This window comes from Oncorhynchus masou, chromosome 24 (genome assembly GCF_036934945.1).
Source record: "Oncorhynchus masou masou isolate Uvic2021 chromosome 24, UVic_Omas_1.1, whole genome shotgun sequence".
NCBI lineage: Eukaryota > Metazoa > Chordata > Actinopteri > Salmoniformes > Salmonidae > Oncorhynchus > Oncorhynchus masou.
The window spans coordinates 64,936,728-64,955,670 of record NC_088235.1 but is presented as its reverse complement, the minus strand read 5'-3'; the positions used below and the strand labels follow the sequence as shown (position 1 = coordinate 64,955,670).

The window sequence follows — 18,943 nt, the reverse complement described above, 5'->3', positions numbered from 1 at the left end:
ACGGAATGAGGACAGACAGACAGACGTTCCCACCGTCCATCATCCAGGACATTACAATGAAGAACAACTGGGTGGCCAGGGAGGCCTTTGAGGACTTTAAGAGGCCAGGGCCTAGGGGGATGAACACTCCAGAGTACGGCCTGGGGACCCAGTCCAAGAAGGAGTTCCTCAACAAGGCAGCAGACTTCATCGAGGAGCTCTCCTCTCTGTTCAAGGCGAACAGCTCCAAAAGGATACGGCCCAGATCATGCAAAACTCATAGGAGCAGAGCCAACAAGGGTGAAGTGGATGGGAGCGTTTACTCCCTGAATGCAGACAACAGGGAACGAACCATTCTTCTCCAAGACTTTGAAACGGAAATGGAGATGGAGAGGCCTACTAATCCTTTCAGCATTCAGCCATCAGAAGTCCAGGGTTTGGGCATGGATCCAAGGTTTGGGCATGCTTACTTCCCCATGCAGGACTGGAGGACTACTGAGGAGCAGTATGATGAGGCTGAAAGCCCTGCCCTGGTGGAGATCACCCCCGGGGTGTGCACAGCCGACCCCATCTGTGAGCCCCCTCACTTCATCCAAAAACTGAAAAGCAGGGAGGTGCTGGAGGGCAGCAAGGTACAGCTGGACTGCATTGTTCGAGGACTCCCCATGCCCGAAGTCCGGTAAGGCTAACCAAACAGTCAACCTCACTGAATGTTAGAAAGTTTCATATCTTCTGAATTTAAAGGATAATCTTCCCTTTTTTTTAACACATACCTCGACTTTTACACTTCGTTTGAAAGAAGTTTATGGGGCAAAGAGAAACTGTCATCCGTAGTTAGAATGTATTTAAATAGCCACTGCTAACTTTAGCTAATCCTATCTAAAAAAAACAACGTGAGTTACAGTGGCTAAAGTCAGCTTAAAGGCCCAGTGCAGTAAAATTTCAAAGTTTTGTATCATATTATACAACAGCTGATGAAACTAACACTGTAAAAGTGTGACAACATTTGATCAGTGTTAATTCCTGATAGTTGCTTGTTGAAAATTCAATCTACAGAGGACCTTATAATCAGCAGGTGTGCAAAGGCAAGGGTTTCGGCTTTCCATAATGACATCACCATGCAGTCAATTGGTTAATAGACCAATAATAAAGAGAGTTCCAAACCTGTCTGCCAATAACAGTCAGTTCTCAGTTTTCGCCTCCCCACTCAGACCACTCGGACAGTCCTAGCAAAATTCTTGCTTGAGAAATAGTTGTTTTTGCTAAAAAGTTACTTTTGCCCATTTTAATGGAAGTCTATTACAGTAAGGTACTTAATTGCTACCCAGAAATAATATTGATATAACAATGGCTGCATTGGGCTTTTAAAGGGCCCCCACAGAGGAAGTTGCCACCACTATTTTGATGTAATTTCCTGTCCTATAGTGGAAACACGTTTAGGTTTCACCTACGAAGAATGACGAAGGTTACTTGTACATACTCACGAATTGGGTATGGGAATTTCCACTTGGAGTTGATAAATATTTAAAACAATAGGGACTGTCAGCTGTGAGTGTAGCTACTGTAGCGAGTAGCGCTGGGAATTGCCAGGGACTTCACAATACGATATTATCACGATACTTAGGTGCAGATTTTGTTGTGCTATAGCCTGCATTTAAAATTTATAAAATTTTGTTTTTGTGTGCTACAGATATGCACACAATACCCCATAATGTCAAAGTGAAATTATGTTTTTAGAAATGTTTACTAATTAATAAAAAATGAAAAGGAGAAATGTCTTGAGTCACTAAGTATCCAACCCCTTTGCACACCTAAATAACTTCAGGAGTAAAAATGTGCTTAACAAGTCAGATAATAAGTTGCATGGCCTAACTCTGTGTGCAATAATGGTGTTTAACATGCTTTTTGAATGACTACCCCATCTCTGTACTCCACACATACAATTATATGTAAGGTCCCTCAGTCAAGCAGTGAATTTCAAGCACAGATTCAACGACAAAGAACAGGGAGGTTATTAATTGCCTCGCAAAGTAGGGCACCTATTGGTAGATGGGTGAACATTTTAATATCCTTTTGAGCATGGTGAAGTATGCACACAGTCACTACAAAGATATAGGCGTCCTTCATAACTCAGTTGACAGAGAGGAAGTAAACCGCTCAGGGATTTCAACATGAGGCCAATGGTGATTTTAAACCAGTTAGAGTTGAATGGCTGTGATGGGAGAAACCTGAGGATGGATCAAAAACATTGTAGTTACTCTACAATGGTAACCTAAATGACACAGTGAAAAGAAGGAAGCCTGTACATAATACAAATATTCCAAAACATACATCCTGTTTTAAATAAAGCACTAAAGTAATACTGCAACAAATGCGGCAAAGAAATTAATACAAAGCATCATGTTTGGGGTAATTTCAACACAACGCATCATTGTGTACCAGTCTTCTATTTTCAAGCATGGTGGTGGCTGCATCATGTTATGGGTATGCTTGTCATCGACAAGGACTAGGGAGTATTTTGTGATAAAAAGAAAAGGAACAGAGCGAAGCACAGGCAAAGTCCTAGAGGAAAACCTGGTTCAGTCTGCTTTCCAACAGACACTGGGATACAAATCCACATTTCAGCAACGCCATGACCTAAAACTCAAGGCCAAATATACACTGGAGTTACTTACCAAGATGACATTAAATGTTCCTGAGTGGCCTAGTTACAGTTTTGATTTAATTTGGCTTGAAAATCTATGTCAAGACTTGAAAATGGCTTTCAAGCAAAGATCTCTGGTGGAAAAAGTACCATTGTCATACTTGAGTAAAAGTAAAGATACCTTAATCGAAAGGTTAAGATAGCCAGGGGCACACTCCAATACTCAGGCATAATTTACAACAAAACATTTGTGTTTAGTGAGTCCGCCAGATCAGAGGCAATAGGGATGACCAGGGATGTTATCTTGATACGTGAGTGAATTGGACCATTTTCCTCTCCTGCTAAGTGTTCAAAATGTAACGAGTACTTTTGGACGTCATGGAAAATGTAATGAGTAAAAAGTACAGTTTTTCTTTAGGAATGTAGCAAAGTAAAAGTAGTCAAACATATGAATAGTAAAGTACAGATACCCCCCAAAAAATGACTTAAATGGTACTTTAAAGTATTTTTTACTTAAATACTTTAAACCATTGGCAATGATCAACAGCCAACTTGACAAAGCTAGAAGAAGTTTAAAAAGAATAATGGGCAAATATTTTACAATCCAGGTTTGCAAAGCTCTTAGAAACTTAACCAGAAAGACTCACATCTGTAATTACTGCCAAAGGTAATTCTAACATGTATTGACTCAGAGCGTTGAGTACTTTAATGAAATGTATTTGTTTTATTTTCCATTCATAAAAAAAATATAAAAAAGTAGAATTTTTCTTCCACTTTGATATTAGAGTGCTTGGTGTATATCGTTGAGAGAAAATGGCAATTAAATCGCACTTTGTAACGCAACAAAATGTGGAAAAAATCAAGAGGGTGTGAGTACTTTCTCAAGGCACTGTATTGCGATTCTCCCGATTCTATATGTATTGCGATTCGATACTGTGATTTTATTGCGATTCAATGTTCCAAACTTATTGCTCACCCCATATGTCTGCTGCAGAGGGACAAGAGGGAGCCATGAGAAAACGAGTTTCGATCAGTCATGGAAATAAAAGTGCTGAAAACAAATTGACTCCATATTTAAAAAGAAGTTGGAGGACAAGCTATGAAGGAAATATACTGGAGCTTTGGTGCAGGTACAGCTAACTAGCGCAAAAATAATATTGAGATATTGTCAAGACGATACGATATATCGTAAAAAATAATATCCTGATATGTAACTATCAATTTTTTTTTACCCCATCACTACTAGCTACGAGTGGTGTAAATAATTAAGTAAAAATTCTTGAAAATACTACCTAGTAGTTTTTGGAGGTATATGTACTTTAATTTTACGATTTATATTTTTGCCAACTTTCACTTCATTCCTAAAGAAAATTATGTACTTTTTACTCCATACATTTTCCCTGACACCCAAAAGTACTCGTTACATTTTGAATGCTTAGCAGGACAGGAAAATATACACAGATAAAATATACACGGATAAAATATACACGGATAACAAGGGGCACGCTCCAACACCCAGACATAATTTACAAACTAAGCATGTGTGTGCTTAGTTTGACACTGGGTACCTAAGGTACTAAGTCCCGCGGTGTAAGCTTGCAACTTTTAAAGGAGGATCCACTGTGTGTGTGTGTGTGTGTGTATATATATATATATATAAGCTTACACCGCTGGACTTAGAGGTACCCAGTGTCATGGCTTCATTGCTCCAGACCACCACAAGTGGTAGTTAGAGCACTCATTATGCATTTGGGTCCAAAGGTTTTGATATGACCAATCATATCGAGTGGTTCCAATGACGAATTTGACACCCGTCCCTGGGTGAAGATGGCTGACAAAACATTACGGTGGAATCAAATGTAAGTAGTTATAACGTCATAACGAGTCAAGCAAAACATTTACATTTGAGAGGAGTATGTTCGTTAATATAGAGACAAACATTTGTGCATATTTTTTTGTCATAAAGTTAATTTACGAAAATCGCTATTTAGCAAGTTAGCTGACTAGTTAACATTAACCAGCTAGCGAGCTCGTGTTTTGACAGGAGAATGAATTCATAATTCGTGTTGTTTAATGTTTTAGGGACTCCTGAGAAAACCAGCAAACCAGGCTGTCGTATTGTGAAACAGTGGATGAATAGAATCTAGCAAGCTAAAGCATTTACTGAAAATTGAATGTACAGTAGTGTACGCTTGCCTTGCAATGCAGCTGAAGTAACATAGCTAGCTAACTATTTACTTGCTTATTGTGTAGTGGAGGATAAAATAACTGTATGACTATGGATGTGTAGCTAGCTACAGTATGTAGCCGATCTATGAACCTCAGCTATCATAGTTGTTGTATCAACTTCAAGTCTGAATGGCATTAATGAAGCCTATGGATAGAGTAGAAATAATAACTTTATTGTGCCTAGGATGCAAGTCCTATATACATGTACTGTAGTTATTATCATTATTTGAATGATGCTGTGTCTGCATGTATAATTACAATTATACACTTCAACACTCCTGCTCCTGGGACATCAATGATTACACATTGTAACTATGCAATAGACTAGAAACAAGATTTAAGTAAAGGCTGATTTGTAATTCATATATACAGAAAGGAACCTATGCATATCTAACTCCCTTCATCTGCATTAATCTGAGGACACTGGATGGGTGTAGTATTTCAATGAGATACTTAATTTCAACCAGTGGAGAATGTGAAACGCTTTATTGAAAGAAGTTCATTATCCAGGTGTTATAAATACATAATACATGCATTATAATTATGATAATTGCAATATTATATTATAAATACACATTCAATCTGTACTTCAATGAACATATGGTGTGCATTATAAAATGAGGAAGAAAGACGAGGTGGGGAGAGAGTTGTAGAAGACAGAAAGGGAAAGAGGTAAGAACAGCGGTATTTCAATGTAAAGCATCTCTTTAATAATACTTCCTGTTGACACGAAAACATGGTGCCTTCTCGTTTGCTTAGTATTAGACATTTTAAATTATTCATACTTTTCCTTTTTATACTTAAGTATATTTTAGAAATTACATTTACTATTGATACTTAAGTATATTTAAACCCAAATACTTTTTACCTTTACTCAAGTAGTATTTTACTGGGTGACTAACTTTTACTAACTTTTGTTTTGGTAGGTAGGCTTGCTGGCATGTTTTGGTTGTGGTACAGCAAAGCCAAATCAGCCCATACTCATGGTTCTCACAGGGGAAGTGAAATGATTGGCTACAATGACTGCTCATGCAGGTGCAAATTACATGCAACTATAAGTTCCTTGTATTTTCGTTTGCGGGTGCCTTTTTATTATCTGTATAGACACTTGTGGTTTCTAGCTAACGTTACACCAATCAAAGCAGTGGAGTATACAGTGCATTCGGAAAGTATTCAGACCCCTATACTTTATCCACATTTGGTTACGTTACAGCCTTATTCTGAAATTGTTTAAAACGTTTTTTCCCCTCATCAATCTACATACAATACCCCATAATGACAAGGCAAAAAAAAAGCAGTACTTTGTTGAAACACCTGTAGGGAGCAATTACAGTCTTGAGTTTTGGGTATGATGCTTCAAGCTTGGCACACCTTTATTTGGGGAGTTTCTCCCATTCTTCTCTGCAGATCCTCTCAAGCTCTGCCAGGTTGGATAAGGAGTGTTGCTGCACAGCTATTTTCAGGTCTCTCCAGAGATGTTCAATCGGGTTCAAGTCTGGGCTGTGGCTGGGCCACTCAAGGACATTCAGAGACTTGTCCCGAAGGCCCTCCTGCATTGTCTTGGCTGTGTGCTTAGTGTCATTGTCCTGTTGGAAGGTTAACCTTCGGCCCCAGTCTGAGGTCCTGAGTGTTCTGGAGCAGGTTTTCATCAAGGATCTCTGTGAACTTTGCTCCGTTCATCCTTCCCTCGATTCTGACTAGTTTCCCAGTCCCTGCCGCTAAAAAACATCCCCACAGCATGATGCTGACACTACTATGCTTCACCGTAGGGATGGTGCCAGGTCAACTGTGGGACCTAATATAGACAGGTGTGTGTCTTTCCAAATCATGTCCAATCAATTGAATTAACCACAGGTGGACTCCAATCAAGTTGTAGAAACTCAGGGATGATCAATGGAAACAGGATGCACCTAAGCTCAATTTCAAGTCTCATAGCAAAGGGGCTGAATACTTACGTAAATAAGGTAATTTTTTTTTTTTTCTTTGCAAAAATTCTAAAAACCTGTTTTCACTTTGTCATTATGGGGTACTGTGAGTAAATTGCTGAGGTTTTTTTAAGACTGTAAGGGGTCTGAATACTTTCCAAAGGCAATATATGAGCCACAGGAGATTACCCATCACATAGCATGATCAGAGTACAATTTGATTATTTTACTTTTGAAGACATTATTTAAAAAAAATAATAATAATAATTTAACTCGGCAAGTCAGGTTAAAAACAAATTCTTATTTACAATGACGGCCAAACCCGGACGACGCTGCGCCAATTGTGTGCCGCCCTATGGGACTCCCAATCACGGCCAGATGTGATGCAGCCTGGATGCGAACCAGGTACTGCAGTGACGCCTCTTGTACTGGGATGCAGTGTCTTGGGATGCAGTGTCTTGGACCACTGCGCCACTCGGGAGCCCAATCTAAATGGACATATGAAAGAAGTGCAGGAATCAAGGGTGAGTGAGCAATAAGATGCAAAGTGAGACAAATAAGATATTCAGAATGTTGTTGACATTGTCGAATATGAACACCAGTTACACACATTTTGAAATGTATAGCTTTCTTTTGTTTCAAAGAAAAGAAGGCCAGTAAGAACATCTGTTTTTACAGGTATTTTGTAAATGATCTCAGGGTAATATTTGCTTGTTTGGGCTTGAATTTGCAAATATTCAGATATGTCTCGGGGTATTCATGATACTGAGCTGGTATTTACATACTGATACCCATGGACTCCAGTACTTTTAGTGAGAGGGTACAGTAAACTCAGAGAAGTGTCACAATTCCTAAGTATAGATCAGCTATTAGTTAGACAATACAACTGTCACTGTGTTTGTCATAAGATATGTCGATTGTGACAATCGTGTGGGATAGTCAAGACAAAGTTTCCCGTTTTCTAAGACGTCAAGGGAGATCTGCATGTTTGACGGGTGATTTTAGCAAACAGCTGACAAAGTGCTGTGTGTTCTGTTTTATGTCTGTAACATTAGATCATTGCAGTGTTTGTGTGCAGCACTCTAAATGCCAGTGGGTTTTTATCAGCTCATAATAATGTTCTTAAATATCTGGACACAGATTGTGGCCTATTTGCCAAGAAATAACAGTAACAGAATGTGGTGTACTAGTTTGAACCGTTGTTCAAAGATTCCTGCTTGAATTGATAGACAGAGAGAGGTCACTTGAGCGGTCAGAATAAGCGGGGGCCAGCTGAAGGTCTCACTAGACGATGCTAACCTACTGACACGCTCCAGTCACTGATGTTTCTCTCCACCATTTTGGGACTGGCAGTGGCACTGGGCACATTAGTGTCTTGTGGTGGAATGGAATTGGCTGAGTTGTTAGAAACGTTAAAGTAGGATTTGGTAAAACAGTTGATATGATAGGTGTGTATTTGAAATGTTATATTGTGTTTTATGTCAGTTCTTAGTGCTGTTACGTTGTCTGATTTATTTGTATTGTGTCAATGTATGAAGGCTCTATAGATTGTCAGTGTATTGTGCTTGTGTATGAGTTCATGTTTTGCTCACTCTCCACGCTAGATGTTTTGTCATTATCAATATATTAAGGAGCATTTGCCTCTTCGCTTAGTATTTCATATGATGTGTCATGTAATTTTGTTAGAGCTTGGCACTGTACACAGTTGCTATCTGTCAGTTGGTGTGTTAACTTGGGTTTGTTCTTGATGTCGTGGTTATGTTCTCTCAGTATTAAAACTAGAATCCTTAGTTGCTACATCCATTTTTGACTTATAAATGAATTATATATATATATACCCACTGATATATCTTATAAATGCCTCATGAGCTCAGTTCAACTGTCGTACCCCATCAGAACCCAAAATACAAGCTTTTTTTATTATAATTTTTTTGAACAATGTAAATGTAAACAAACACTGTATAGCCTCAAAACATGGTTACAACTATGATTTTGATATCATGGATGGTCAGTCCTTGCATCCATATATGTCTATTCATTTGAAAGTGGTTACATTTCTCCAGGCCCCTGCCTCCACTTTTTTACCAAAACACAGGCAGGGTGACTGCTTTGTTATTGTTTCAATTAAGGATTGTAGCTTTTTCTAGCTCAGTTTCACCTCCTAGGATTTAGTAGCTCTGGTGTGTCAGGGAATGTTATTGTGCGTATTCTCAGTCTGTTTAATATTGTGTGTATGCAATTGGGACATCCAGTCATAGCCTTCCTAGGCTTTGGGATGTTCTGTTGGGGGGGCTTTCCTCTCTGGGGCGGGAGTCTGGAGGGAAAATAGCCTTGACAGGTGCAGCAGCTAGGCAGTCTTCGTAGAGATTAGCCAGCTACTCTACTACTCATACTTTCAAATTAGACCCTTACTCATTAGAACTGAAATGCTTTGCCAGATGGACCTTTGGCAGTATATTCCAGTGATGTCTCCTATATGTACATTGCGACCAAGTATCAGCCACACATCAGGAGTAAAGTGGGTGATTGCATCAGGGATATTTTGGACACTGGATCCTCTTTCTTGATAAGAATCTCAATTGTGATGTTCCATCTTCTCTGGGGGGCACACCAAAGAGGACCACCTCCCCTTGGAAAATACTCAAACCTTTGCTGAACTATCCAGCAAATCCTTTTGATAGGCTCGCTGGTTTGTTAGAGATTGGGTAGCAGACTTGCAATCCTAGAAAAGGATTCAGAACATCCTCCGCTTATACTGTGTATTGCATTCTGATTTGTTTGATTTTAAACTTTGTCCAATAGTGAGTGAGAGTGAGCAACCCGTCTCTAAGTATATTACTGGTTTGTGACTCACTGACTCCGGCCCTGGTTAAAGGGGAATAAAGCAGCCCAAGAGTTAACACACACAGGAGAAGATAAACATGGACATGTACATGGCGATGGTTTTTGTAGTCACGCATCCCATGCACATAAACTCAGCAAGAAAAGAAACGTCCCTTTTTCAGGACCCTGTCATTCAAATATAATTCATAAAAATCCAATTAACTTATATCTTCATTGTAAAAAATGTAAACACTGTTTACCATGCTTGTTCAATGAACCATAAACAATTAATGAACATGCACCTGTGGAACGGTCGTTAAGACACAAACAGCTTACAGACGGTAGGCAATTAAGGTCACAGTTATGAAAACTTAGGTCACGAAAGAGGCCTTTCTACTGACTCTGAAAAACACCAAAAGAAAGATGCTCAGGGTCCCTGCTCATCTGTGTGAATGTGCTTTAGGCATGCTGCAAGGAGGCATGAGGACTGCAGATGTGACCAGGGCAATAAATTGCAATGTCCGTACTGTGAGACGCCTAAGACAGCGCTACAGGGAAACAGGACGGACAGCTGATCGTCCTCGCAGTAAGGCAGGTCCTCACCAGACATCACCGGTAACAATGGGGGCACAAACCCACCATCGCTGGACCAGACAGGACTGGCAGAAGTGCTCGTCACTGACGAGTTGCGGTTTTGTCTCACCAGGGGTGATGTACGGATTCACGTTTATCGTCGAAGGAATGAGCATTACACCGAGGCCTGTACTCTGAAGCGGCGTTGATTTGGAGGTGGAGGGTCTGTCATGGTCTCGGGCAGTGTGTCACAGCATCATCGGACTGAGCTTGTTGTCATTGCAGGCAATCTCCACGCTGTGCCTTACAGGGAAGACATCCTCCTCCCTCATGTGGTACGCTTCCTGCAGGCTCATCCTGACATGACCCCCCAGCATAACAATGCCATCAGCAATACTGCTCGTTCTGTGCGTGATTTCCTGCAAGACAGGAATGTCAGTGTTCTGCCATCGCAGGCGAACAGCCCGGATCTCAATCCCATTGAGCACGTCTGGGACCTGTTGGATCGTAGGGTGAGAGCAGGTGCCATTCCCCCCCAGAAATGTCTGGGAACTGGCAGGTGCCTTGGTGGAAGAGTGGGGTAACCTCTCACAGGAAGAACTGGCACATCTGGTGCAGTCCATGCGGAGGAGATGCACTGCAGTACTTAATGCAGCTGGTGGCCACACCAGATTCTGACTGTTACTGTTACCACATGTCTGTGGTACTTGTTCAGTTTATGTCTCAGTTGTTGAATCTTGTTATGTTCATACAAATATTTACACATGTTAAGTTTGCTGAAAATAAAAGCAGTTGACAGTGAGAGGACGTTTCTTTTTTTTTGCTGAGTTTATGTCTTCCCACACTCACAGACCGGAATAACACCGTTCAGGTAATATTTACTCCCTTGGAGAGACTGCATAGCTAGAGCATGCACAGTGTTGAGACACATGGCTATTGTCTGATTTGGCTGAAGGCATGTGCTGGAGGAGATGTCGATCTCTCACCGGAGGGGGAGAAAGGGTAAGGATGGGTGAGAGTCAGACCGCACAAACAATAACACAAACGCTAGAAATTAGTCCCACAGCGCTCTCGGCAGGGGGACTCTGTAACACTGAGTATTTATATTTGACTGCATAGTCTCAACTTAATTTTTAATTTTTCTGTGTATGCAGAACATTCATTCATGCTGGATCGTTTAGGCCTATAGCTGTCTGAAGGCTTTGTAGCTGACTTATACATATGTCTGGTGAACTCTGCTAAAAGATCGCATAGACATTCTTGTCTACATGTCTATCTGATATATTTTACACTGCATCATTGCCTCATTTGGGGCGGCAGGGTAGTCTAGTGGTTAGAGCGTTGGACTAGTAACCAGAAGGTTGCAAGTTCAAACCCCCGAGCTGACAAGGTACCAATCTGTCGTTCTGCCCCTGAACAGGCAGTTAACCCACTGTTCCTAGGCCGTCATTGAAAATAAGAATTTGTTCTTAACTGACTTGCCTGGTTAAATAAAGGTAAAATAAAATTTAAAAAAATAAAATCCTCCCAAAATAGATCTACAGTACAGAGACATGGTGGCTGGTCGGCTTTTTAGTACACAGGGTATGAGAGGATGCCAGTTAGTACAATAATAAGGTTTAGTATTTGGCCGTTAAATCATCTCTGATTTAACAAGTGTCTTTATGGAGTTGCCATTCTAGTAGATCAAGGACTCCATTGATGTCATACTGGAAATACTAGCCATTTTTTTACACAAAGCCTGAAAGACAACTTCATGTAAATTCATGCTTGAACATCTTTAACTGAAAATTGTAGTAGAGAATACAAAACTAGAAATACTTTTGCTCTATCAAATCTGTAAACTTTTGGGGGTATTTATAGAAAATTGTTAAGTTAGTTGAGGTGGTTTTAAACTGGTCACAGTCAGGTATATAACAGTAGTGTATATTTTTCATCTTCAGAACATTATTCATTTAGATTTTACATCGATCACTATTGGCATATAGCAAGTGGTAACTAAGGGCTCATTTGGCATGGTGTGGTGGTTGTGGCTTGTTTTACAGTGTAAGAGTGCTCACCAGAACTTCTTCCCCTGACCTGATTGTAGCTACACTTACTTGTCGTTGACCAAACATACGTAATGGGAGGGAGCTGGGTCAAGACATTCACCACATACGCTAATGAGTTATGACTGGAAGAGAGTTGCCAATACAGAATATATATATATATATATTTGTCAACTCAACTTGATCTTCATTTAACTTATACTGAGTGTACAAAACATTAGGAACACCTGCTCTTTTTCCTTGACAGACTGACCAGGTGAATCCAGCTAGGATCCCTTATTGATGTCACCTGTTAAATCCACTTGAATCACTGTAGATATTTTTTAGGAGACAGGTTAAAAAGAAGGATTTTTAAGCCTTGAGACATGGATTTTGTATTTGTGCCATTCAGAGGGAGAACGGGCAAGACCAAAGTTTTAAGTGCCTTTGAATTGGGTATGGTATTAGGTGCCAGGCGCACTAGTTTGAGTGTGTCAAGAACTGCAACGCTGCTGGGTTTTTCACGCTCAACAGTTTCCCGTGTGTATTGGGAATGATCCACAACCCTAGGACATCCAGCCAACTTGACACAACTCTGGGAAACATTGAAGTCGAAAGGGGGTGCGACTCTGTGTTCCTACTGTTTTGTACACTCTGTGTATATTTTGAAGTTGGAAGCAGTTAGATGTTATACAGCGATTACGCACAATGGGCTGAATAGCTAATGTAATGACACTAAAAGGAGCATATGTATTGTGTGGCTTTCCAGGTGGTTTTGTGAGGGGAAGGAGCTGGAGAACTGCCCTGACATTCAGATCATCAACAACGGCGAGTTGCACTCTCTGACCATTGCCGAGGCATTCGAGGAAGACACAGGGCGGTACTCTTGCTTTGCATCCAACTTCTACGGCACAGGCTCTACGTCGGCTGAAATCTACGTCGAAGGTGACCATTGAGTTTCGACCTTCAAGTCAAGTGACCGATCTAGAGTGCATCGTCACATAAATACTTACTATACAACCTAAAAAGTATTACTGCTATTTAATTGGTATCTCCTCTGGTGCAAATGTTTAATTTTAAGTTAAAACATTTAATATAGACAATCATACTAAGATCATCCCTACTAGTGTGCTGCATATCACCTTCTTTTATATTTTATACAGGTGCCTCCTCTACAGATTCGGAGGGGGAACAACATTCTGAACTTGCACAGTGAGTACTCTACTCTTCCTCTACTCAAAATATAATTGGAAAACATTTAATTGGGTAGTAAAAAGCAAGCTCAAAGGTTTTACATTCTGCAATGTAACAAGCCTCTCAGTGTAGCTCATACAGTGCCTTCAGAAAGTATTCACGCCCTTTGACTTTTTCTAAAAAAAAAAATGTTACAGCCTGCATTTAATATGGATTAAATTTATATTTTTTTGTCACTGGCCTACACATAATGTACCCCATAATGTCAAAGTGGAATTATGTTTTTAGATTTTTTTAAACAAATTAATATAAAATGAAAAGCTGACATGTCTTAAGTCACTAAGCATTCAACCCCTTTGTTTATGGCAAGCTAAATCAGTTCAGGAGTAAAAATATGCTTACCAAGTCACTTAATAAGTTGCATGGACTCACTCTGTGTGCAATAATAGTGTTTAACATGATTTTTGAATGACTACCTCATCTTTGTACCCCACACATAAACATTTTTGTAAGGCCACTCAGTCGAGCAATGAATTTCAAACAGATTCGACAACTAAGACCAGGGAGGTTTTCCAATGCCTCATAAAGAAGGGCACCTATTGGTAAAAAAAAGCAAACATTGAATATCCCTTTGAGCATGGTGAATTTATTAATTACACTTTGGAGGATGTATCAATTCACCCAGTCACTACAAAGATACAGGCATCCTTCCTAACTCAGTTGCCGTAGCGGAAGGAAACCCCTCAGGGATTTTACTATTAGGCCAATGGTGACTTCAAAACAGTTAGTGTTTAATGGCTGTGATAGGAGGACTGAGGATGGCTCAACAACATTGTATTTACTCCACAGTACTAACCTAATTGACAGAGTGAAAAGAAGGAAGCCTGTACAAATCCAATACAACACATTATAGAGGACCACTCTCCATATTGTCAAGCATAGTGGTGACTGAATCACGTTATGGGTATGCTTGTAATTGTTAAGGACTGGGGAGCTTTTCAGGATAAAAAAGAAATGGAGCTAAGCACAGGCAAAATCCTAGAGGAAAACCTGGTTCAGTCTGCTTTCCAGCAGACACTGGGAGATTAAATAACCTTTCAGCAGGACAATTACAAAAAACACAAGGCCAAATTCACACTGAAGTTTCTTACCAAGGATACAGTGATTGTTCCTGAGTGGCCAAGTTACAGTTTTGACTTAAATCTACTTGAAAATCTATGGCAAGACCTGAAAATGGTTCTCTAGCAATGATCAACAACAATCCAGATGTGGACAGGTCTCAGAGACTTACCCAGAAAGACTCACAGCTGTAATTGTGGAATAAGTCCTGGGGTATATGAATTCTTCCTGAAGGAACTGTATGTAACTTCAACACTTTAAAAATCATTTTAGCCCAGTGGGACCTGGTTAGTAACAATGTATCCTGTTTCTCTTGTAAACCTAAAGACTACAGAGGACCCGAGCTCAGCCGGGTGCCCAATCTTTACCTCCTGTGGTCAGTGTTGTGTCTCTGTGTGTGGATGACGCAACTATCTGCACTGAAGAACAGCCACAGGAGGCCACCTCACTGCCTTCTAGCCAGGTAGTCACTGCATCTGTACCTGTCCAGGTAGCTACTAATGTCCTTCCTGTTACGGAGGTGACAACAGCACCATCCACCCAGGTGGCGTTTACATTGGTCCCTGCCCAGGAGATGTCAGCACAGTTACCTGTCCAGGTAGTTTCTACTCTAGATCTACCACCTGTGAACACGGCGTCAGTTCTGACACTGCCAACACCGTCACGTGTCCCAGTGACGTCCACACCATTACAGACACAGACAGTCTCTACCACGGCACTACCGCTGACCCAGGTGGTCTCCTCTACACTGCCTGCCCAGGTTGCTGCCGTACAGACGACTCTAGCTGAGGTAATAATCTTATCAAAAATCTCTGGCTCCTGAATATACTGCAAACATTTAAATGTAAATTACTGATATCTGAAATACTGCATGTGTCAAAAACGTTCCTTTCTGCTCAGTAATCTTTATTCAAGACCCACACAGTACTTGACAATAATGTGTATTTGTGTTTGGTTACTTAAAGTGGAACTGACACCAATTTAGTAACATTAAATGGTATTAAGATCTGTTCATATACACCCTCAGGAAGAATATGATGCATTTATTTTGTGTGTGACAAGCTAGCACACGTAGATATGCTAATCTTCATGTTTTCATACATTCATAAAATGTTTGGAAATGACAGAGTCCGGTATTTGTGAAAATTCTACAGTAATATGAATGGGAAAGTGGGTGTAAGTTTGGGTAAATTCTATACACGGTTTACAAATGAGCCCTCTGGACTGGACAAGACTGACAGTGCAGTAAATAAATGAAACAAATAAAAACTTGTCAGTCTTGTCCAGTCCAGAGGGCTCATTTGTAAACCGTGCGTATGTATCTATTTATTTTATTTTCACAAACATTGCAGAGTAAATTCCTCATATTTTGTTGCCGTGATGGGTTCGTATTCCTGAAGTAGTCATACAACAAATTACCATGCACATCTCTCATTTAATTGGCCTAGTATAGATAGGCTACTGCATATTTCAAGTTTTGCAATCCCATAGGTAGCGCGGTTTATGCTATAATGTACAGTCGTATTTAACAGGTGAACAGTTGACGTTTCTACATTGAAATAGGCCTATATATATGCTACTGTAAATACTGCAATTGTTTCAGAATTCACGGACAGTCCATATTTAGGTTGGAGGAAAGGTTGATGCAAAACATTGTTGAATTCAAATGTTCTGCTGACAGGTCGACAACAATTGGCTATTGTTTTATCCTATAGAAATAGACACAATCCTTGCCAGCACAGCATAAATTACTGCAGAATAATTTTTTAATTGCCAACCCAGTAAAGCTAGCTTATGTAAAATAGTTGACAATAAGGGCAGGCTACGGTATTGCTACCAAGGCAGGATATAGAAACCCAATGTTGATAAACTAAATATTGAACAACAATTAGTCTTTCGCATAGAAGTGTGGGCTGTAGCATTTAGCCTACTAGCCTAAATTGTTTTGGAATATACAATCACTTGCAGAATGCACAGGCATTCGCTCTATAGGCAGCGTGCATTTTGTTTGTTTTGATATTTTGCAGTGACATTTTCATTCTGTGCACACCTCTATAGCAGGGGTCCCAAACCTTTTCACTCAGGCATCCCTGACACCATTCGGGTCTTCCGCATTTAATCCAACCCCTCTGAATCAGAGAGGTGCGTAGGGCTGCCTTAATCGACATCCACGTCTTCGGCGCCCGGGGAACAGTGGGTTAACTGCCTTGCTCAGGGACAGAACAACAGATACAGTGCCTTGCGAAAGTATTTGGCCCCCTTGAACTTTGCGACCTTTTGCCACATTTCAGGCTTCAAACATAAAGATATAAAACTGTATTTTTTTGTGAAGAATCAACAACAAGTGGGACACAATCATGAAGTGGAACGACATTTATTGGATATTTCAAACTTTTTTAACAAATCAAAAACTGAAAAATTGGGCGTGCAAAATTATTCAGCCCCCTTAAGTTAATACTTTGTAGCGCCAACTTTTGCTATGATTACAGCTGTAAGTCGCTTGGGGTATGTCTCTATCAGTTTTGCACATCGAGAGACTGAATTTTTTTCCCATTCCTCCTTGCAAAACAGCTCGAGCTCAGTGAGGTTGGATGGAGAGCATTTGTGAACAGCAGTTTTCAGTTTTTTCCACAGATTCTCGATTGGATTCAGGTCTGGACTTTGACTTGGCCATTCTAACACCTGGATATGTTTATTTTTTAACTATTCCATTGTAGATTTTGCTTTATGTTTTGGATCATTGTCTTGTTGGAAGACAAATCTCCGTCCCAGTCTCAGGTCTTTTGCAGACTCCATCAGGTTTTCTTCCAGAATGGTCCTGTATTTGGCTCCATCCATCTTCCCATCAATTTTAACCATCTTCCGTGTCCCTGCTGAAAAAAAACAGGCCCAAACCATGATGCTGCCACCACCATGTTTGACAGTGGGGATAGGGTGTTCAGAGTGATGAGCTGTGTTGCTTTTACGCCAAACATAACGTTTTGCATTGTTGCCAAAAAGTTCAATTTTGGTTTCATCTGACCAGAGCACCTTCTTCCACATGTTTGGTGTGTCTCCCAGGTGGCTTGTGGCAAACTTTAAACAACACTTTTTATGGATATCTTTAAGAAATGGCTTTCTTCTTGCCACTCTTCCATAAAGGCCAGATTTGTGCAATATACGACTGATTGTTGTCCTATGGACAGAGTCTCCCACCTCAGCTGTAGATCTCTGCAGTTCATCCAAAGTGATCATGGGCCTCTTGGCTGCATCTCTGATCAGTCTTCTCCTTGTATGAGCTGAAAGTTTAGAGGGACGGCCAGGTCTTGGTAGATTTGCAGTGGTCTGATACTCCTTTCATTTCAATATTATCGCTTGCACAGTGCTCCTTGGGATGTTTAAAGCTTGGGAAATATTTTTGTATCCAAATCCGGCTTTAAACTTCTTCACAACAGTATCTCGGACCTGCCTGGTGTGTTCCTTGTTCTTCATGATGCTCTCTGCGCTTTTAACGGACCTCTGAGACTATCACAGTGAAAGTAAAGGGGCTGAATCATTTTGCACGCCCAATTGTTCAGTTTTTGATTTGTTAAAAAAGTTTGAAATATCCAATAAATGTCGTTCCACTTCATGATTGTGTCCCACTTGTTGTTGATTCTTCACAAAAAATACGGTTTTATATCTTTATGTTGGAAGCCTGAAATGTGGCAAAAGGTCGCAAAGTTCAAGGGGGCCGAATACTTTCGCAAGGCACTCTATTTACCTTGTCAGCTCGGGGATTCAATCCAGCAACCTTCCGGTTATTGGCCCAACTCTCTAAAAAGGTGAATGGAGGGCGTTTTCCAGGCAGAGTTTTAATGCTCGTTCACATGCTCATAGTTTTATGGCAGGTCTGATTTATAAGGAGAACATAAGTGTGTATGGCGTGCGGCAAGTTTATTTATCTCAATATTTGTGCACATGCGCAGACATTTCAGAAATGGATCCCACAGATATTTTGTCTGTCAAATGGCCTAAAACTACAGCAAATGTCCCTGCAAAAGTTTAACATTCTGCCATCACCTCCAAAGACAGCAGTATTTCCAGATATGACGCACTCAAATATTAAGTGTGAAATACGTAACTGTTGTAAATGAGCCCCCTGAAAACACTGCATATGCACAAAAATATTGAGATTTATAAACTTGGCACTCGCCATACGTTTCCCTTTATAAATCAAGCCAGTTGTAAAACTGCGTATACTTTAGAAGTAATGAAATTAGACCAAGACAGTATCTAAATGAAATAGCAATTGCGAATTTGCGATCAAATGTCTTTGGAGGTTCTGGCAGAACCTTTCCTTTTGCAGTGACATTTGCTGTATTTGACTGTTTCTGACAAAAACAATTGCAAAATGTTATCAACCTGTAACAGATAGTTTGAATTCAAAAATGTTTGGCATTTAGCCGACT

The 18,943-nt window shown here is 40.3% G+C and overlaps 1 protein-coding gene across 1 annotated transcript in view; it reads left to right on the top strand.

Moving 5' to 3' along the window:
* The window catches only part of LOC135512487 (myopalladin-like), a 43,228-nt gene that overhangs the window by 649 nt on the left and 23,636 nt on the right, over positions 1-18,943 (top strand). The window contains exons 2-6 of the mRNA XM_064934564.1: positions 20-658; positions 12,970-13,145; positions 13,364-13,412; positions 14,841-15,006; positions 15,085-15,303. Coding sequence (XP_064790636.1) covers positions 20-658; positions 12,970-13,145; positions 13,364-13,412; positions 14,841-15,006; positions 15,085-15,303 — 1,249 coding nt within the window. The remainder of the gene's footprint in view (positions 1-19; positions 659-12,969; positions 13,146-13,363; positions 13,413-14,840; positions 15,007-15,084; positions 15,304-18,943) is intronic.